This window comes from Orbicella franksi, chromosome 15, assembly GCF_964199315.1.
Source record: "Orbicella franksi chromosome 15, jaOrbFran1.1, whole genome shotgun sequence".
Taxonomy (NCBI): Eukaryota; Metazoa; Cnidaria; class Anthozoa; order Scleractinia; family Merulinidae; genus Orbicella; species Orbicella franksi.
This window is the reverse complement of record NC_138159.1, coordinates 21,406,021-21,427,366: the sequence shown is the minus strand read 5'-3', so window position 1 is coordinate 21,427,366 and position 21,346 is coordinate 21,406,021. Positions and strand designations below refer to the sequence as shown.

Sequence of the window (21,346 nt, the reverse complement as noted above, 5' to 3'; positions counted from 1 at the left end):
ACGTACCGTTCATCTTTTGGGTGGAATTTCAATGTTCTGCTCCGGAAAATGTTATTAACTGGTTATAAGGAAGAATCAGAATATGTCCGCAAAGCCGTGATGGTTAGTCTTATAGCGATACGACGATGAGTGACTCTTGCCAGGTTTTTCTCCCTCACCACCCCCTTCCCCCCGCCCCCGCCAACAAATTTCGAGTTTAAATTAGCCTGCGATCCACAGGCGTTCTTTTATTTTATTTTATTTTATTTTATTTTTTCTCCTTACCCATGCTGTTATAAAAAGAACGTCTGATCGCAGATTAAGTTTAAAGCGGTGACAGCAATAGTGAAAAAATACAGCTCACGTACGCATGGAATCTTTCATGCAGCGGCAACATCTTTATTTCCCAGGGCCCTCTCATTTCTCTTCCCTAAATGCTCTCAAGATAAGGCGTGTGAACACTGTGGAGAGAAAAATATAAAGTGCACGCCTTTCAATTCCTTTCAAATTTTTTTTCTTTTCTCTGGAGGACTCTCCGGAAGGAACAGTTAGATGTTCAGTAAAAGTTTGGTTGAAAAACGAAAGACAAAGAAAGTAATGTACCGAGACACCCTTTATTAAAACCCAATTTATTTATTATTTAACTTAAAAATCTGTCATGAAGCCCTGTCTAATCATAGGTTGTTAAATAAAGTACATTTTTCACATAAACTTGATATCAGTTAGGTCCCAATCCTCCCGTTTCACTCAAAGACGGACAAAATGGACGACAACTGGCCGGTTTGAGATTCTCCCAGTAGCCACGGTTAGCTCTGTAAATAATAACACAGCAAAATCTCAAGGTCAGTGATCATCACTTTAAAACATAAAAGAAAAACAACGTGCACAAATTCAATGATTGCCTACCTGTGTACAAACTTTTGCAAACACCTGCGCTATGTAACGCAATTTTCAATTATGAGTGACGCTGGAGTACAATCCTTAAAGAGACTTTTATTCATAAAGTGGGATGCGTAAGACTCCAAACCACAAAACTCGCCTCTACCACCAAGTCTCACCTTGCTCTAACTTCAGGTAACGAGTGATTTTGAAGCGCCTCTCCCCAAGGGCCGTGCTTTTCGCTTGCAGCAGGAAATTTGCCTCGTTCTGTAGCCAGCTGAAAGAAGAACAACACTTTTGAGTCATGAATGATACCTTGTATAAAATTCCTTTCGTTCATTTTCTTTTTTGGTTACTTTGGATGCCTTCCAAGCTTCAATTCATTCAAAAAATAGTTGTCAGCTTTCAAGTACAACCTTCTTTCACGAACCCTACCACCTCCGCGATAACCCCGAGTGGTTGATTGAGCAAACATTATTCATAAGTCCTACCTCTTCGGCAATAGCCCGGATGTGGTATGGTTGAAATCCACAGCAGCCTCCGATGTACCTCACTCCCATGTCATAGGCCCGCCGAGCGTACTTATGCACATCCCAGCGAGTTATCATGCGAGGTTCCATAGCTATAATAATAACAAAATGGAACTTAATGCTATGTCACATCAGCACTTGCTATCGTTTTTGTTGGCTTATCTGGCAAAAACATCAAGTTGGCAATTGATCCAGTTACATGTTAAACACTCACTGTTCCCAATGCGCAGTCAGATGATATTACGTATTAATATTTTGAGTGGTTTGAGGCTAGAAAATCTCTATGAACACTCAATAAGACTGGAAAACAATATCCTTTTTTTCTCTCCAAGAGTATTAATAGGAAACGATGGGAAGACGTGAAGCAGATATTCGAGAGAAAGTATAGCGCGCCTCAAGAACAGCAATACATCTGACCTCTCGTTCAGTGCTGTTTATTTTCCTAGATCACACGAGAACTTCCAAAGATCTCTGAGACCATTCTTCGCATGCTCACCTACGTGCTTATGCTTGAGTTGTGGTACTCACTACATCAATGTTCAAGCTTGTGCTTATGTCGTAATGAAAACTAGGCTTTACCGAAAGGGAATTCTGGTAAAGAGATGAATCCTCTGCGGTCGACATCTGGAGTATGAACACCGGCAGGTTGAATCATCAGATGAGGCTTGAGTCCTTCCTTGTCTAACGCCTCTTTCATCAAACCAATGGTCTGTAAACTCATATCGGGACTGAAGCAACAGTTGACACCAACGATATCAGCACCTAGTCAAAAAGAATACTTGTGTTAATGTTAGTAAGCGATAACTAACTAGACATTGCAAAAAGAGCGAGATTATACTTTGAATGGCAAACGGTGCATAAATGTGTTAACATTTCCATTATTATTCACAGAAGGGCTTAGGAGGGTCTTCGAGGTATTTATTGCGGTATACACATGTTAGTACATCAAGAGCGCGCGCAGAGCGCGTGTCCATAGTCTCGCGAGACTGACGGATGCCCATTATTATTATCTGTTTGTGCATCAGGTGCACGTGTATTTATAATTATGGTACTATGGCAAAGTCTGAGCAATGACTTCGTCAACATCCTCCTACAAAGTACGCCATGGACCACAAAGCAATTAAGCAACGTTTTTTCTGGGTATGGAACCTCTTCTAAGACTGTATTGCGTTTTCCCTCACTTCTCATACAAGCTATACACCGGAATGCGACATACTCAATACCTGCCCTTGCGAGTCTCACGGCGCATTCTCCGAAGGACACATTTCCGAGGTCACCTTGTGGTCCAATACACATTGTAATGGCTGCTGGTTTACCTGTGGATTTCATCACCTCTACCAACCATTCAGCTTCTTCCACATTCGCAAAGAACTTGATGGACAGAGGGGACAGTATGTTACGCTAAGTATAACAATGAATTGGCAAGGGAGAGGGAAGAAAAAAAAAAGTCCGTATTTTGAAAAATAAATATTAGTCAATTAATTACCATTTCACAAAAATAGAATTTTGTTCTAAAAGCCGTAATCTTAAGGCGTAAACGTCTTGATCCAACCGTGGACTTCAGCTTCAGGTGATTTAATTTGACGCAATAATTAGCATCAAATTAAATCAAACTCTAATAGCATTTCGAAGATAATTATGCTTTAAATTTTAGCTGTACAATATCAGTAAACTATAATCTTGCAAACAAAACAAACTCTTAGTTATAATAATTATTGACACGGGTTTGCTACACACTTACCTCACCAATGAGCATATCGACGTTATTCTGTATAAAAAACTCTATTTCTTCCCTAAACTTTTTCATCACAACGTCTTTTTCAGCGCCTTGTGAACACAGAAAACCAGTCTGACAGATAGAGCAAGCAAAATAAGCCCCTCCTTCCTGGGCCACGCCCTTTGCAAGGTTACAGGCCGCCTGGTTTATGTTGTTGGGCTGAAAGCGAGTTTGTACATTAATACACTTCTTGCATATTTGTACAATTGATGAATTCTTGCCACTGATTAGATAGCTAGATATGTTAGTTACATCAGTATTGAAACATTGGAAAAGTGATCCATTTATCCGGAGTGGGTGGGCGAGGGGGACAGGAGTCATTTGTAGCCATTTCATCGGTCAAACACTCAGCGAGTCTCTAGTTCATATTGTCCAATCAAAAACTAGCACCAGTACTCACGAGTACTTCCAAAACTTGTCCCACCAGCAGAACGCACAGTACGGTCACGTCCTTTGGCGACAACGCGAAAAGGACCGCTTGGCGTTTTCCACAAATGTCAGAAAAACAGTTCCCTTGCCTAAGCAACGTCAGAAGACTGACAGATTACAGAGCAAGCAGAACGAAACTCTTCTTCCAATACACACAATATCCAAATGTGCGACACAATTCAGAAACCCGTTCACCCGGAATATCACAATTTTCAAAACATCTTCTCTTTGTGAATCACTGACTCGTTGCCAAATTTTTAAAGAGGTCAATGTTCTTGTTTATGTCTAGAAAATATATTTAAAATAGCTTTTTGGAATTAAATAGTTAACCAGGTTGTCTTCCAATGAGAATGTGAATGCTTGAATAATATCAGCTCCTGCTCGTAGGAATTCACGATGAAGCTGTCGAACTAGTCACACGAGAAAGGAATCAATCAATAAATTTAGCATTAAACCACGTATAAATGTGGGTATGCTTTAAACCCGAGATTAAAGGAACCACGGTTTATATAGTATGTCGTAAATTTATATGTTACGATTCATCATCAGCAAAATTACCTTTGAACATTTTTTTTCATAGAAATCCATATCCATAGCCCGCCCCCCCATCCCAAGATCTAACATGTCTTGGTTTGAAACCAGCTCATCCAGTTAAGATACATTCTTCACTATAATAAATTTGGCTTTTGAAGACCCTCCTTGAAACCCATTACCCTACAAATTTCATTAACGTTCGGCGGGTGTGGATATTTTCTGGAAACGCACGATGGAAGACTGGATATGAGAGCCTGTTTGTAACTAAGGGCCTACAAACCCACGGGATTGGAAAACCAAATATCGTGGATTAAAATACTGGTCTCCAGGCAGAAGATTGAATATTTTTTGACAATTTTCACTACCCAGTCTACCCAGCCGACGTCCTTGCGAAGTCATTTGCATTTGATATAAGCTGAAAAGTAACGCAACAACCGTCGCGCAATGGTGATACATAAAAATAACATGTTACCAAAATTCTTTTCCGGAGAATAATGTCTTCCTCATAGTTAAAATCTGTCACTGACTTACATGGGCGATTATCTATCTCTTCTTTTATTATTGCCGCGAAAATTATCGAGTCTGTATTGAACTATTGCGAAATAAAATTTATTGTTACCTTTGGCATGTAAATTTAAGATTGCAATTCCCATTGGATTATTTACATATAACCGATAAAAAGGGTAAGGGTTAGGTTGAAAGGCAACTAAATAAACGTTTATGTATGGAATCGAATATACACTTTACGGTTTCGCCAGCCAGACCAGAGTACCTTCATGTCACGCATAAATGATCCAAATTATGCAGTTTAGCTCAGTTTGTGAAACTTTTCCAATGCTAAATGTATTTACACAGCTACAAGTCTGCCCTCACCTTTTCAGTATTAGACATAGTGTAGGAGTCCAAATATTATTAAGAACTGAAGATAAACTTGGAGCTTGGAGCTTACACCCACGGGCTCCAACAAAGCTTGCTTGCGTGACAGGGGACCCGAATTAATGACTGTTATTTACCACTGTTATTAATGATTATGTTATTGCTGATACAGTGTTTGGGTTCCCTGTGCTTGCATGCAGGCGGGGATGCAGGCTGGGTTACAGAGAGCTTTGTAAACTTTCTTGGTGGGGACGGTAGAGAAATCCTTCTTCACTCCCCTCTGATCTTCTCTCGTTCCTGCCTAACCTGTCAAGCCTGTAAGAAGGGATGCCGCCACATCGCTTCCCTCTTCGTCAAAGCTGAAGGTGACCCTGCTCGCAGGTAGTAGTTTACAACGTTTTTTGGAGTAAAGGTCCGTTCCAAGTTTATCCTCAATCTCTACAAATATTTAAACTCTGACAGAATGCCAAATCCTGAGGTGAGTCATCACTGATGCGTGTAAACATATCGAGGTTTGAAACCGTAAATAGTCGTCAAAAATGTTTTCCCACAATGTTTTAGCACAAGGAATATATATATATATTATATATAAGGTCATGACGATTTTAATAGCCAGAAAATCAAGGAAAATTCAAAATGCAAGCTGTGTGAGGCTTTGTAATCTTGAATTCGCATTCTACAAATCAGCACATGTCACTCTATTTCGCAATAATCGGAGCTCCATGAGAAATAACACGCAAACTGCGGTGATAAACGTGGCAATAAAACGCATGTTTACTTGACGTTTCGAATGTTTCAACGTACATCTTCAGAAGTGACCGTTAGGAATAGAAGTAACAACTAAATTTAAGTAATTAACAATAACAATGACAGAAGCTGAGAAAAATTTGCATATAAACAGTGCAAACTAATAAAGATAAAGCTTTTCGCTGCTTACATTATCATTTAGGGCGGGTTTTAATTCCCTCATTAGCAGAGTCTCTTTTATCTTGCAATGTGTATCTGTCCGACCTTTTGCTAATATATCCAAGTGGTCCCATTTGAAGTTGTGACCAATTGACGTGACGTGGTCTGCAATACCAGAAGCATGACAGCTACTCGTGATCGATTAAAATGTTCAGTTTTTTAAAAATCGATCACGAGTTTATGTATGTTGAAACATACGAAACGTCAAGTAAATGAACTTTGTTTTCTTAACATGCGTTTTATTGCCATGTTTATCAACGCAGTTTGCGTGTTATTTCTTATTAAGCTACGATGGCCAAAGAAGAAGAGTATTTACGACAATCTGATTGAAGTTAAACGAGTGAGGGTGTGCTGCATAAAGGGTGTGCTGCTCAAGCTAACGTACGAAGAAAAAACTCTCGTTTCGTCGATTTCCATTAAGCCGTTACTCGTTAAGCCGTTACTTAGCCAGCAGAACAGGCCGAATACGGTTTACAATAAATTCCCCAGTGAGGATTTGTGTCACGCAATCGAACCCGTGAACTCCTGCGTTTCAGCAGGACGTGTCACAAAACACTGGCGGTTTAGACTAGCTGCGACGGAGGCCATGTACAAAATACTTAGAAAATATATTAACAATAGTGAAATGGTCGTAAAACCCAGCAAACTTAAGAAGAGCAGACGCTAGGATTCATGGTAAAAGGTCAGCGACCGAACATGATCTATTCTTGTAATTTGCGTTCATAACTTATGCAAGAATTACGCAACCGAAACGTTTCTAATGGTTTAGCTGTTCACACAGGATTAAACAGGTATTGTATTTTGTGCTCAGTCAAGGTCAATAAAGCGCACAAAAGGTGGAAAGCAGAAGATTTTTTTCAAACTTTTTCTTCCCATGAATGCAAAAGTGGCGCGACATATAAAGTTAAATCCTGCAAAGGAAGGTGTACCTGCCTATGAGCCGTCGCTTTAAGCTAATGGACTAATAGGCCCTTTGCACGATCCGGTCACATGGTACGGAATTAATTATGCTGGCACACAAGTTACACAGTGGGACTTCCAAAACAAAGGAAAGTCGGGCTGGACTGGTACGAGTTCCTTTGTTTTGGAAGTTGCGTCCCAGCATAATGTGACCGGATCGTGTAAAGGGCCTACTGGGGACACTAAACAAGAGTAAAATGCTAAAAATGATTATTTAAAATTACAATGCTTTAATAATCAGAATTATAATCTATTCACTGCACTGATTGATAACATAGTCTGATAAGTTAAGATTTCTAATTTTGTTAGTAGTTAGAGTAGGGGCATTTCTTATATCTTCACTTAATTTAGACCATAATAAAGAGCTATAAAGGTCCTACGTATCTAATAGCATGTTTACCATAATGTATGGTATTGAAACGTGGTAACAAAATCACTGTTCCGTGGCGAGTGCGTAGAATCTTTACGGACGAATAGGGCGGAGACGTCTGGTGCAAGACCGTTCTTAACCTTATACAGGAGTACAACGATATCTTGCAGACGCCTGGTGACCTTAAATTATGTGAAAGACAGTTGACATTGTTTTCCGACCATTCCTTGTTTCAGCTTGGTATATTGGAGCGGCTTAACGCCGGTGAGGTGTTAGTAGGAGATGGAGGAGTGACTTATGCTTTGGAAAAGCGTGGATATGTGAAAGCAGGACCTTGGACTCCTGAGAGTACAGTGGAGCACCCAGAAGCAGGTCAGTTGTCTCGTTTACTCTGAAGAAAGACTAACACTCAGAACGTCAGCTTTGAAGTCTTTGAAAACGATGGTGTTTCCCATATCACCAATTTCAGTTGGTAATTAGCTAAAAATCTTTTTTTCCCTCCTTAATTCTTTCCCTTCCTCTTTATCTTCCTCTCTCCCTTCCTTTGTTCCTTCCACCCTCTCTCCCCTTATTCCGTCGGTCCTTTTTCGGTAGCTTTTAGTTCGAAAAAAATCGGAGAAAAGTAAAACAAATTTCTTTTCAACAAACGGAAACGATAACACATCTCCCAAAAAACAATTTAAACCTGCAGGACAACAACTTAACTCGCGAACATACACGTGTAATGCTAGTGGGTTTCTAAACACATTTTTGTTTGCTCCACCCTTCCTCTCTATCTTCCTCTGTCGTTCCCACCTTCCTTTCATCTTGCCATGAACGATCTTTCAATTTTGTTTCAGTTCGACAGCTGCATCGGGAATTCCAGCGAGCAGGAGCTGATGTCATTCAAGCATTTACATTCTCGATGGATGATGACTTGGGAAGTGACCAAGCTAAATATGGAGTGGGTATAATTATATAGATATTTTGTGAGCACCAATAAAATTGTTTTTACATTTAACAACTTAGTAACAAAGTGAAGATCTTCGTGTAATTTGAAAGACAACAGACACAGTACATTCGCGGATCCAGACCTTGAGCTAAGGGGGGAGGGGGGCGGTTTTGTTTTCCTTGCCCTGCCAGCTTTCCTTGCCATCTCCAAATAGTAATTACAGAACAGCTGAAAAATGAAAAAAGCTCTCGCCTACGCGTACGGGTCATGCTTTTAACATTTCTCGGCCACATATTTTAATTTTATGACTATGCTTTCTAATTCTGGCTTTCCTCCCAATGTTTTTTGGCTTTTTTGTTTTTTTGGCTTTTGTTTTTTTGGCTTTCACTCCTATCTGACGTTGAATTTTCCTCTCAGACCGAGAAAATAAACCAGGCAGCATGCGATCTTGCCAAAGAGGTGGCCAAGGAAGGCGGGGTGTATTTTGCTGGCTGCATCAATCAGACTGCTTTCCTCTATTCACAAGGTGCTGGAAAAGACGTGGTGATGAAGAAGTTTAGAGAGCAAATTGAGATTTTTCTCCAGAACAATGTTGATTTGATTGTTGCTGAGGTGAGCTGTTATTTATATATAGATAAGATTAAAGTTGACGACGATGCGAACGACTATTGCCAGTGTTTTGACTTCAGCATTGGAACCTGCTGTAACGTTCATTCTTTTATCATTTACCGAGTAATTAACGGTCAAAACTCAGTCAATTTGCTCTACACTATTCAAGATTACCAAGAAGGAGACAAGCGACGAGCGCCTAAAAAAGTTATTTAAAAGTGTTATTCGTTGCTTCATCCGACTACAGTTTGTAGATTTGGGTGACCTGTGATCATTTAAGTTACTGTCTTTTTCTGGGGATACCATTGCACTTTGCTATATTTATCTTTCCTCTTTTTAAACATTAATGTCTTCAGCCATAACTGTTTCCTCTTCCTTCAGTTCTTTGCACACGTAGAGGAAGCTGAATGGGCAGCAGAAGTTTTAAAGTCCACAGGCAAACCAACGGCCATAACGCTGTGTATTGGACCTCACGGTGATAAGAAAAATGTGTCAGCTGGAGAATGTGCTGTGAGGCTAGCAAGGGCAGGTACTGTGAAACAATCCAGTGTAGCTCACATAAGTGAAAATGGAGATGGAACAGGGAAGTCCTCTTTATGAGAAGAGGATAAGACTGAAAGGACTGATTCTAATGACCCAGCGGTGCTGGGCAACCAAGCATGCCCAGTAACACCCAGCGAATTTGAAAATTACTTCTGACGACTACAAGAGATTAGAGCTACTCGAATTGTACAAAAGTTGCGAGTGCTCGCTACGCAATCAGTCAAGCAGTGAAAGCTTAAGCTTTAATCCAACGATCCGAGACTATTACAGTTTTGTTGTTGGTCGCCCAAATAAACCGCATGTTTGTCCTGATTGGTGGGAGCACGTTGCACGGACTTTTAACGGACCAATGAAAGAGCTAAGCTCTAAAAAAACAAGTTCGAATATAGAAATTACAATATTTAGAGAGGAAACCACATCAGCCTTAGCTGGTTTTCATTCGGATCCAGGCTCTATCCTGGTCGAATTGGAATTTTGAGATGTTGGCTTTTGTGGAGGAAGGAAAACCGGAGCACTCGGGCAAAAACCGTCGGAGCAAGGCTGGAACTAACAACAATCTGAATGCACTATGGTACCAGGCCCGAATCGAACCTGGACTTCATTGTGTGAGGCGAGCGCTCTCAACCCTGCGCCATCCCTACTCCCCTCACAAGTTTAACTTGTTTTAATTTTTCTGTATTATTATGTCATAAGGGGCTGATATCATTGGTGTCAACTGTTGCTTCAGTCCCGACATCAGTTTACAGACCATTGGTTTAATGAAAGAGGCGTTAGACAAGGAAGGACTCAAGCCTCATCTGATGATTCAACCAATTGGTTATCACACTCCAGATAGTAGCGGAGATGGATTTCTATATTTACCCGAAACCCCGTTTGGTGAGTTAGTTTTTGCCATCCATGTCCAATACTGTCGCACTCATGCCTACGGACCGGACGGAACGGTAAACAAAAAATAACTTGCATCTCATTATCGCCACAGGGCAATCTTGGTGTTAATTTATGTTTCGTGCGCTTCATCATTCCTGTCAGTGTACAATGTTAATAGCGTGAAACAAGTAATTACGTAGATCAGCCATAATAACCATAACAAACAAGTATGACTGTGCCTCGTTCTTTAAGCATCTGGCCAGAAAATACACCGGGTCTTTTTGACGAATTTATCGCACCACCCAATCAATTAATCAAATGAAATGAAAAGTAGAAATCTTGCTCATATTCGACGGAATCAAATCAACCGCATACTTCCATGGACGACATTCTGATGCTGTAGAAATGTCGGCCGTAGTAGACCATAGCATACGTAGACCATATAAATGACGTGAATGGTTTAACTGCAAAGATTTGGACATTTTGTGGTTTTATATCCATCGTCGAGAGTGTAGTCCGCTGAAAATGCCGTAAATTTGTTTGTCTAAAATATCTGTGAAATTGAGAGGAATCAGCGGGAAATTTCCAGGCTCGGCTCTTAAGATCAATTTTATTTCAGCTTGAAGCCGGGGATATTGTTAAATGACCTGTTAAACTTTCTCAACTCGCCAGGATCTTTTTTTTAAAGGAAAAGAGAACGCCCAATCTTTCATTTTTTCAGAGGTTGTTACGAGTTAAGCCATTTTCACGGTCTTGCAATCTCATCGCCCGTATTTCTCGATCAACAAGACTGAAATAATTCTTTCGGTTCTCGCAAAGTAAACGATATTTATCATTCACTTGTTTAGCTCTGGAGCCTCGTACACTAACTCGTTGGGATGTGCATAAGTATGCTCGGCGGGCCTATGATATGGGAGTGAGGTATATCGGAGGCTGCTGTGGCTTTGAGCCATATCACATCCGGGCTGTTGCTGAAGAGGTAGGACTTATGAATAAATCATATATATTTACTCAATTAACCACTCCCCCCCCAATGGGGATCTTAGAGCCAGTAGAAACAAACGAAGAAACAAATAAAATTCCAACTGGCAGTAGGCAGATCAGTTGCCTATTTACAAGCGTGGCCGAGGCGTTAAGCTTGGGACACCCACGATGTCTGGATTTAAGTCCGGTGCTACAGAAAGCTCCTTTTTTTTAAAGGAGGCAAAAAGGAACCGGACGTTTGCACGCCACCTCAGGGAGGGAAAGTTGATTGGAGCTGAAATGATAATGGAGCCTTCTCCTCCTCCCACTCTTCATAGGCTTTTTTTAACTTGGGCCAAATTGACCGAACAAGCTTGGTCAATAAAGATTTATTATATGGGATAAAGAACAAACAGCGCGTAATCTTGACAGGATCTTGCCCGCTCGGGTAGCCAATCATAGCGCAGAATTTGGTTCATCTTACCCGCTCATGGGGGGCGCCATATAATAAACCAGAAATATTGTTACTTTTAGCTTGTTCCAGAACGAGGAAGATTTCCTGCAGCTAGTGAAAAGCACAGTCCCTGGGGAGAGGCACTCAAACACCACGCAGTAGCTGAAGTCCGAGACAGGTAAGACTGGGGAGAGCTCTAGAGACCTCCAAACAGCTTGGTTTCTAGTGCATGGTCACATACAGAGTAACCTCGCTTATTATATGCCAAACTGGTTCCTCTTGCCCTGCTCCTGGTTCCTCTTCCGTAACTGCCCTTGCCACCGCTCTTAATTTTCTGTGACTAATATTATCCGCATCTTGTTTTAAACTATTGTAATTAATTAGATTTAACTATAATTGTTAACTATCACTAATTATTAGATTTTATTGTAATTTTTATCAAATTTAAGATTTTCTATCACCATTCTTACTAGCTTCTAGGGTTGCGCCTCGCATGGGTAACTATTTTCCCGTTCGCGCAATTCCTATTGGTCCTTTTCTTCTTTTAATTATATTGTAATTTTGTGACCAATAAAGTTGATAGACTAGACTAGACTGGAAACTCATCGTCATCATCACCAATAGGCGCATAAGGCCGTAACATTCTGTTTACACTGTGCCCTATCCCTGGCTACCGCTCTCACGGTGTTCCAGTTATTCCAGCCTGCCTGCCGTCTTTCTTTCTTTACTGTTCTACTGTCCTCCTCCAGGCATTTCTAGGTCTTCCTACTGCTCTTTTACTTTCTGGTCTCCACTCTAACGTCATCATGCATTAACTGGATTAGAAATTCTTTGACAATAAGACATCGTTTATTCGCTTTCCTTTTATTTATTAAAAACTAAATAGCTACAAATATTGACCTTATATTACTTGTCCCTGTCTTTCTTTACAAATGGAGAATATTATCACACACAGACTGACATCTGAGTGATTTTTTTCTTTTCAGAGCAAATCGCGCCTACTGGGAGAATCTAAAACCAGCCAGCGGTCGTCCATTTTGCCCTTCGTTGAGTGGACCTGGACCACGCAGCCAACTACAATAAGCCAAGGAACTTTGTACAGTGAACCTTGCGGATTTTGCATTATAGTTGATTACATGTAATGTGGCTTTACTGTAGGTCTTGTATATTGTACTTCATGCAAGTCACTTATAAATCAATCAAGTGTTTTCAGTTCTTCACTCGGTGGAAGGAACAAACGTTATTGTATATATCACTCTTTTAAAATGTTATTTTGGGTCATTTATAAAGTTATCAGTCGCAGACTAGCCTGTTCCAGGCTCTCTCGAGTAATCACACTAGACAAGCTATACTGTAAGGAATTGCTTAGATAATAATGACAATCGTCCAGGAGTAGAAACAGACTCCCAGACGCCTTATTATTTCCTAATGTGGTAAAGCGAATCCGAATTGCTTGCAAAGTTTCACCCCACCGAGTCATTAAAAAATCGTTCTTTTTATCGACACTACGCTTTTCCGATTTTTTATTCAAACTATAAATAAGTCTTACCGCGCGATTTACCATGCTAAATTTAGTGAATATGAGCTGTGTAACAAGGGTCCGTTGCAAACTCATAAAAATATGTGACCCAAAACCTGCCACTTTTTGCAAAAGAAATCTTTGTCAGCGTCGTCCACCTGGAATACATTTCTTTCTAACAAATTCGCATAGTTACTAAATTTGGTATGGTAAATTGATCTTTGGAGGTGGTGTTTTGTTTATATTATATCAGTGTATAAAAAAAAAACGATTTTTGGAAAGTTTTCCGAGCGATCGAGAGGCCAACATCAATTTTAAATGGGGAAAGAGGTTTAGTGTAAGGTGTATGTTTGCTTTACCTGTGAGGCTCAGTGGAACCGAACGTACGACTACTTGTAAAGCATCCTCCTCGATGACGGACTTTGAAAAATCGTGTTTTGTTAGTTTTGGAGTACAGTGGCTCACAGTGTGATCATGTATGACGATGGCATGTGCATTCAAGACTACATTTCCCATTGGATTTTTTACACAAAGAGACTTTTTTAACCTGATAAAAACACCTCGTAGCTGCTCTAATCCAAGATGCCGCGCTAGAGAATATTATAACATGGTAAAAATGATTTTATACTGATGACGGGGAGACAGTCTAGCTATTTTTTTTTTTAGCTCGGGTTGAAGATAACTTGGAGATCTTACTAAACGAAAAAAGAGGGGCCCGCCAAGCTCCCCTGATGTTTTACGTGCTCGTCGGCTCGCTGCGCGCGCGCTCGCCGAATTTTTTGCCCTTCTCCGAAAGCATGTTCACAACCTAAGGGTCTTTTATCTCACTGAATAACAAGTTACGCAACAACTGTAACACAAAACAGGTTTGATCTTTGATACTTGATATCAAGGTACTTAAACGATCCAAAGGGAAATGCAAACAAAAAGTCACATGCCATCATTATGCAAAATTGAGAACAAAGTCTACGATAAACTCTATTCTGCAATAGGTCACGACCCCTCTGAGACCGAAGGTGCCCTAAAGCCTATGTACACAGCTGCAAATAATCTGCCCTCACCTTTTCAGCATTAGACGTCATGTAGGAGTCCTAAGGACTGAGAATAAACCTGGAGGATCTCGCTCACGCGCCTACGGGCTCTGCGGTGTAACAAAATCCTCGCCAGAAAGCTTGCGCTACTGATTACAGAAGACAAATTCTTTTCCTTTCCCCTACCATCCCCTCCCGTCCCTACCAGGGTAGTTTTTGATGTTCTTTGGAGCAAGAAGGTTCATTCCGGCGAGTTTATCCTCAATCTTTACGAATATTGTAACTCTGACACAATGTCAAATACTGAGAAGGTGAGTAGCTACAGTAGCGAAGCAAAGTACGCATAATCTGGATTATTGCTGTGTGCACGGGATAGTGGACTTTAGACATGAGCACGAGATCAATTCGAAAATAGTACTCGTTCTCAATCTCGCTATACTCTTACTCCAATCCTAAGGTCTGAAACTGAAAATCATCGTAAAATGTTTTCTTTCGCTAGTACTGAGAATATATACATATTCTTATGAAGATTTTAATGGCGAGAAAATCATGTCACCGATCTAACTAGAAATCAAAATGTATAAAGCTTTGTAAGGTTGGGTCAGTTGCATTCTATACATCGCGCCCATTTCATTATCGAAGCTGGACGATTGAAGTAAACGAGTAACAGTGTAATAAGAGGAATCGGGTTACGAAAGTTTCTTGTTTGGCCGGCTAGCCGCAGTCGCACTCCTGCAAAGCTATCCACTTTATATAGAGTTAGAGCTATTCACAGTCATTCAGTTGCTCAGTTTGCAGGCGTCAGTGTCACTTTAGTAGTCATTCATTATGAGAGAGCGTGGTTAATAATTGGTCAAGACCTTCGCTGTAAGAGATCGTATGGAAAATACTGCTGTCGTACGAAATTGGATATAAAATTTTCGTTAAACTCACCTAAGTTGTCTTCTTGTCGTTTCGTATGATTTTAACGTGTTGAAGACATCTTAGCAACGGATTAAGGCTTTTTGCGAGTGAAAAAAGTGAAAATAATACGAAAAAACTTTGCCGGTGTTTCCATTTGCACTCCTTCAGCTACAATGTAGGTGATTTGTTTCACTGAACTGTTCAAGAAAGATCTCGCCCATTGGAATTGCGCATCCTTATTTACTGCGCACGTAATTCATGTCAAAACGTCACGTCAAGCGTGCGCGCTTAGAAAGAAATTTTAGGGCTTTGCACCGGGTGCGCTAATTTCCCCCACTATTTACTCTCTTCGATGTTCGGTGGCCCCCTCTTTTCTTTTCATAGATGGCTTCTCTTCCTGAGTTTCTCCATTTTACAGAGAGTAAAAGAGGTTATTATTCCTGTCTTCCGCCACCGAGAAAACAAGGTGTTGTTAGCGGTTTTCTGGCCACTACTTAAAAAAAAAAAGACCGAAAGGAGAAGAAATTTTACATTAGAAAAAAACGATTGTGTAGTCCTTGGAGTTTAAACTCGACTAGTGACCTATAGTTTCTGTCAGTTAACACTGTTTTCCGACAATTCCCTGTTTCAGCGTGGTATACTGGAGCGGCTTAACGCCGGTGAGGTTTTAGTAGGAGATGGGGGACTGTATTATGCTTTGGAAAAGCGCGGATATGTGAAAGCAGGACCTTGGACTCCTGAGTGTACGGTGGAGCACCCAGAGGCAGGTCAGTTGTTTAGGAGAAGTCACAGATAGCTTAGTGTCTTTTTAACACTTTCTAGTTTCCTTCTTCCTTCCCTTCTATCTTTCTCCGTCCTTCCCATCTTCCTTCCTTCTTGCCATGAACAATCTGTCAATTTTGTTTCAGTTCGACAGCTGCATCGGGAATTCCAGCGGGCAGGAGCTGATGTCATTCAAGCGTTTACATTCTCATTGGATGATGACTTGGAAGGTGATCAAGCTAAATATGGGGTGTGTATAATTATATCAGTATGTCTGTCAGCAAGTATAGGTATCACTGCACTAATGTGTAGAGATAGAGTGAGGTATCTTAAAAAACTAATCTCAAACTTAAACGAAATTAGAGCCCAGAACCCTGGCGATAATCTACAAACGATCCTGCCATTTGGATCATTTTGGGAAACATAAAACCTTCATGGTCTATCAAATATTTTCTTGTCTAACATTTGTCCAGTTCTGTTCCATTTTTAACATTTGTTACTACGCTTTATAATTCTGGTTTTCCTCCAAGTGCCAACAATAATATTGTTTGGAATTTCCTTTCAGACCGAGAAAATAAACCAGGCAGCATGCGATCTTGCCAAAGAGGTGGCCAGGGAAGGCGGGGTGTATTTTGCTGGCTGCATCAATCAAACCGCTTTCCTCTATTCAGAAGGTGCTGGAAAAGACGTGGTGATGAAGAAGTTTAGAGAACAAATTGAGATTTTTCTCCAGAACAATGTTGATTTGATTATTGCTGAGGTGAGCTGTTATTTACATACAGATAAGATTAAAGTTAACGACGATGCGAACGACTCTTGCCAGTGTTTTGACTTCAGCATTGGAACCTGCTGTAACGTTCATTCTTTTATCATTTACCGAGTAATTGACGGTCAAAACTCATTCAATTTGCTTTACACTATTCAAGATTACCAAGAAGGAGACAAGCGACGAGCGCCTAATAAAGTTATTTAAAAGTGTTATTCGTTGCTTTATCTGACTACAGTTTGGTGACTTGGGTGACCTGCGATCATTTAAGTTACTGTCTTTTTCTGGGGATACCATTGCACTTTGCTATATTTATCTTTCCTCTCTTTAAACATTAATGTCTTCAGCCATAACTGTTTCCTCCTCCTTCAGTTCTTTGCACACGTAGAGGAAGCTGAATGGGCAGCAGAAGTTTTAAAGTCCACAGGCAAACCAACGGCCATAACGCTGTGTATTGGACCTCACGGTGATAAGAAAAATGTGTCAGCTGGAGAATGTGCCGTGAGGCTAGCAAGGGCAGGTACTGTGGAACAATCCAGTGTAGCTCACATAAGTAAAAATGGAGATGGAACAGGGAGGTCCTCTTTATCAGAGGACAAGGGAGGACTGGTTCTAAAGACCCAGCGGTGCTAGGCAACCAAGCAATCAAGGCGATAGGAACGACCGAAAATAAATCCGATCATCCTACTCTTTGGCCGTCCTTAAACCGATCGAGCGCGAGTACTATCTTAAGTATTGTATTAACTATCATAAAGCATTGCGCTGGTAGCCCCAAGAAACGAGCTAGAATATGTTAATTACAATTTTTAGAGTGAAAGCTAAGTCAGTCTTTGCTGGTTTGTACGGGTTCATCTATCCTGCTCGAATTGGAATTTTGAGATGTCGGTTTTAGTTTAGGAAGGAAAACCGGAATACCGAAGGGAAAAACCAATAATCCTTACAGCAAGGCGAGAACCAACAACAAACTCAACCCACATATGGCACCGGGCCGGAATCGAACCAGGGCGCCATTTTTTGAGGCGAAAGGCGAGCACTCTCACCACTGGGCCATACCTGCCTCGCTCACAAGTTTAATTTCTTAATTGTTTCCTGTATTATTATTGACATTAAGGGGCTGATATAATTGGTGTCAACTGCCTCAGTGCTGACGTCAGTTTACAGACCATTGGTTTAATGAAAGAGGCGTTAGACAAGGAAGGACCCAAGCCTCATCTGATGATTCAGCCACTTTGTTATCATGCTCCGGATAGCGGGAATGATGGATATTTACCCGAAACCCCATTTGGTGAGTTAGTTTTCCCATCCATATCCAATACTCTCGTACTGTTGCCTACGGACCGTCATTTCAACTTACCTACGGTAGTCTCATTAACGCCAAGGGGAAATGTCGACGTTATCAGTCTGTATGTTTGGCACGATCCATTATTCTAGTTGTTTGAGTCCCACGCGCGAGCGAAGATTGAGTCTACGAGCGAAGTGATCTGGCACAGTCTGGTGCGGAAGCCCGTGTGTTCCCCAAAGGTGATCCTCTTCGGAGGCGCCGTCATTCTTGTTGGTGTACAATGTTTACAACGTGAAACAAGTAACTAAGTAGATCGTTATTTAGCCGAATAGTTGTAATAAACAAGTATGACTCTGCCTCGTTCTTTAACCTTCTCAGAGGTTGTCTGCGGTAACGTTATGAATTAAGCCACTTTCATGGTCTACAATCTCATCACATGTATTTCTCGACCAAGGTAATGGAAAGAACTTTCAGTTCTTGTAAATTAACGAAATTTATTATTCACTTGTTTAGCGCTGGAGCCTCGTACACTAACTCGTTGGGATGTGCATAAGTACGCTCGGCGGGCCTATGATATGGGAGTGAGCTGGTATATCGGAGGCTGCTGTGGCTTTGAGCCATACCACATCCGGGCTATTGCTGAAGAGGTAAGACTTGTGAAAAAATAATGCAGTGTTTATTCAATTAACCACTCCCCCTGCTGGGGCTTTTAGAGCCAGTAGAAGCAAACGATGAAACAAATAATGTATATAAGCATACTATGATTAAAAACCCCAACAAGCAAAGAGCAGACCAGTCACCAATTTACAAGCGTGGTAGAGATATTGAGCTCGGGACTACCGAGAGAAACGCCAGCTAGTGGTCGTATATATTAAGACGGAACGTGGACCCACGATGTCCGAATTTCAAGTCCGGTGTTATAACCGCTCGGCTAAGCTGCCTCTTTTTTAAAGGAGGTAGATGGGAACCAAACTTTTGCACGCCACTTCATGCAGGCGGAGTTGATTAGAGCTGAAATAATAACGGAAACAATCTCTCTCTCCTTCTCCTCGCCCCAAACTTCCCCTGCTGTCTACAATTTTCTCCAATGCTTCACTAACTTGGGCCAAATTGACCCATCAATTTAACTTATTAGATTTATATACTTTCATTAGGCTCTTATAATTTCTTTTTTCTGTTTTTTTTTTTTTTGGTGGCGTACCTGTAAACTAGCTTTTTAGCTAAGCGTACCGATCACGTTAAATATATTGATTGATTGATTGATTGATTGATTGATTGATTGACCGAAAAGCTTGGTCAATAGAGGGTTTATTATATGGGATAAAGAACACATGTACTTGTGGGACAGAGCGCATAATCTTGAATGCCAGGCAGGATAGCACCATCGTGCCCGCTCGGGTAGCCAATCACAGCGCAGAATTTGGTTCATCTTGCCCCATTAGGGAGCAAGCAATGTAACAAACCAGAAATATTGTTACTTTTAGCTCGCTCCAGAACGAGGAAGATTTCCTGCAGCTAGTGAAAAGCACAGTCCCTGGGGAGAGGCACTCAAACACCACGCAGTAGCTGAAGTCCGAGACAGATAAGACTGGGGAGAGCTCTAAAGGCCTCCAAACAACTTGGTTTAAACTTGAATTGTAGATAAAGGTAGGTTAAGTCTGCATACGAGCCAGGTGGCCCACCAGGCCGGAGCTTATCCCGGTTTCTGTAGCATGAAGCGACTAGGAGTATTTCTACTCCCCCCTGGATGGGGTGCTAGTCCATCGCAGGGTTACCCACAGCACTGAGTTTGCCGGTACCCATTTATACACCTGGGTGGAGAGAGGCACTGAGAGAGTAAAGTGTCTTGCCCAAGAACAGAACACAATATCCCTGGCCAGGACTCAAACCTGGACCGCTCGATCCGGAGACAAGCGTACTAACCATGAGGCCACCGCGCCTCCCATAGACTTGAATTTTAATTAATGTAATTCATTTTTAATTAATCATTTTACTGACATAGTTTTTAAAGCGCATATGATCACATTCACATGCTAATTTGCGCCATATAATTCTGTGCTGTAAATAAATAGCTACAAATATTGACTTTATATTGTTTGTCTCTGTCTTTCTCTTCAAATGGAGATTACTACCACACACCGACTGACGTGTGAATTGATTTTTTTATTTTCAGAGCCAATCGCGCATACTGGGAGAATCTAAAACCAGCCAGCGGTCGTCCATTCTGCCCTTCACTAAGTAGACCTGGACCACGCAACCAACTACAATGAACCAAGGGACTTTGTAAAACGAATTTTGCGAATCAATTTTGCATTATAATTTATTACTGATGTGGAAAAACGAATACAACCTTATAAACCAACTAAATAAATGTTTTCCTCACTTTTCTAAACTTACTAGTCCTCCATCTCCTATTAACACCTCGCCATCATTAAGCTGCTCCAATCCAAGATAGTGCGCTAGAGAACGTTATAACATGGTTAAATTGATTTTCAAGAGTGATGACGAGGAGACAGCTCGGGTTGAAGATAACCGGGATATCTTACTAAACGAAAAAACAAACAAAACAAAACATGAATTTTTATTTGTTTTTTGCTCTCGCCAGGAACCTGTTCATAAGCTAAGGGTCAGTACTATCCCACCGTATCGGAAAAACAAAATATCGTGAATAAAAATACTAGCCCTCAGGCAGGCAGATAAACTGAATATTTTTTGGACAATTCTCAATACCCAAGCGTGGATGAAATTGATCTAAGCTGACAAGTAACGTAACAACTGTAACACAAAACGAATAGCCAACAATCTTGATCATTGATGCCTGACATCAAGGTACTTAAACGATCCAGAGGCAAATGCAATCAAGGATTCACATGCCATCATTATGTAAAATTGAGAACAAAGTCTACAATATGCTTCATTTCGCACTAGTCCAAGGCAAGATCATTTTCGCGGTAGAAATAAAAGTACAGTCAAGCCTCCACTATTGGCCACCTGTCTACAACGGTCACCTTTTTGTCACGGCGGACGGCCCATACATTCAGTCTTATTCAGTTACCTCTCTACAACGTACGACCACCTCTGCACAACAGCAGCGGCCACTGAAGCGCGTCTAAAACACCTCTCGACAATTTTCGCGGTAGAACTAAAAGTAGAGATAGATAATCGCGCGTGTAAGTCAGTGCCAGATTTTAGCTATGAGAAGTTAGTTATCCTCCAGAAATAAATGTTGTTCAAGGATCGTTTTTTTAAAGCCACTATTTTTTTTATCTTGTTTAACCCTTTTATCGGTGAGGAACATCCATGTGCTTATTTCAGCGATAAGAACACGGCTTTTGATGTAACGCGACCTTGCTGTTTCGCATAATCGAGTCGCAACCGATGGCTTTCATGAAAAAATCTACGATTACTCTGAAGAT

General features: G+C 40.9%; 3 protein-coding genes across 3 annotated transcripts; 2 read left to right on the top strand and 1 right to left on the bottom strand.

Moving 5' to 3' along the window:
* Positions 1-697: 697 nt before the first annotated feature.
* Positions 698-3,144, bottom strand: LOC145469308 (S-methylmethionine--homocysteine S-methyltransferase BHMT2-like). The gene is made up of 6 exons (XM_081452986.1): positions 3,130-3,144; positions 2,612-2,789; positions 1,968-2,150; positions 1,350-1,480; positions 1,038-1,135; positions 698-791 (listed from the first exon to the last, which is right to left on the bottom strand). Exons 1-6 carry the CDS (start codon positions 3,142-3,144, stop codon positions 698-700), a joined length of 699 nt encoding a protein of 232 aa, XP_081309112.1.
* Positions 3,145-4,711: 1,567 nt separating this feature from the next.
* On the top strand, positions 4,712-15,049 carry LOC145470698 (betaine--homocysteine S-methyltransferase 1-like). The gene is made up of 9 exons (XM_081454515.1): positions 4,712-5,482; positions 7,537-7,672; positions 8,140-8,243; positions 8,649-8,843; positions 9,222-9,369; positions 10,077-10,259; positions 11,099-11,229; positions 11,748-11,845; positions 12,654-15,049. Exons 1-9 carry the CDS (start codon positions 5,468-5,470, stop codon positions 12,748-12,750), a joined length of 1,107 nt encoding a protein of 368 aa, XP_081310641.1. The 5' UTR covers positions 4,712-5,467; the 3' UTR covers positions 12,751-15,049.
* On the top strand, positions 14,511-20,200 carry LOC145470699 (betaine--homocysteine S-methyltransferase 1-like). The gene is made up of 9 exons (XM_081454516.1): positions 14,511-14,528; positions 15,752-15,887; positions 16,029-16,132; positions 16,448-16,642; positions 17,021-17,168; positions 17,760-17,933; positions 18,444-18,577; positions 19,415-19,508; positions 20,100-20,200. The coding sequence occupies exons 1-9, from the start codon at positions 14,511-14,513 to the stop codon at positions 20,198-20,200; spliced, it is 1,104 nt and encodes a 367-aa protein (XP_081310642.1).
* Positions 20,201-21,346: the final 1,146 nt, after the last annotated feature.

Coding starts and splice junctions, on each gene's coding strand:
- LOC145469308 (XM_081452986.1), bottom strand. Junction 1,136..1,349: donor TCCGGGCTATTGCCGAAGAG/GTAGGACTTATG, acceptor TTCTTCTTTCAG/CTGGCTACAGAACGAGGCAA. Junction 792..1,037: donor TTACCTGAAGTTAGAGCAAG/GTGAGACTTGGT, acceptor TATTATTTACAG/AGCTAACCGTGGCTACTGGG.
- LOC145470698 (XM_081454515.1), top strand. Junction 9,370..10,076: donor TGTGAGGCTAGCAAGGGCAG/GTACTGTGAAAC, acceptor TTATGTCATAAG/GGGCTGATATCATTGGTGTC. Junction 10,260..11,098: donor TTTACCCGAAACCCCGTTTG/GTGAGTTAGTTT, acceptor TCACTTGTTTAG/CTCTGGAGCCTCGTACACTA.
- LOC145470699 (XM_081454516.1), top strand. Junction 15,888..16,028: donor GGTGGAGCACCCAGAGGCAG/GTCAGTTGTTTA, acceptor ATTTTGTTTCAG/TTCGACAGCTGCATCGGGAA. Junction 19,509..20,099: donor CGCAGTAGCTGAAGTCCGAG/ACAGATAAGACT, acceptor ATTTTTTTATTT/TCAGAGCCAATCGCGCATAC.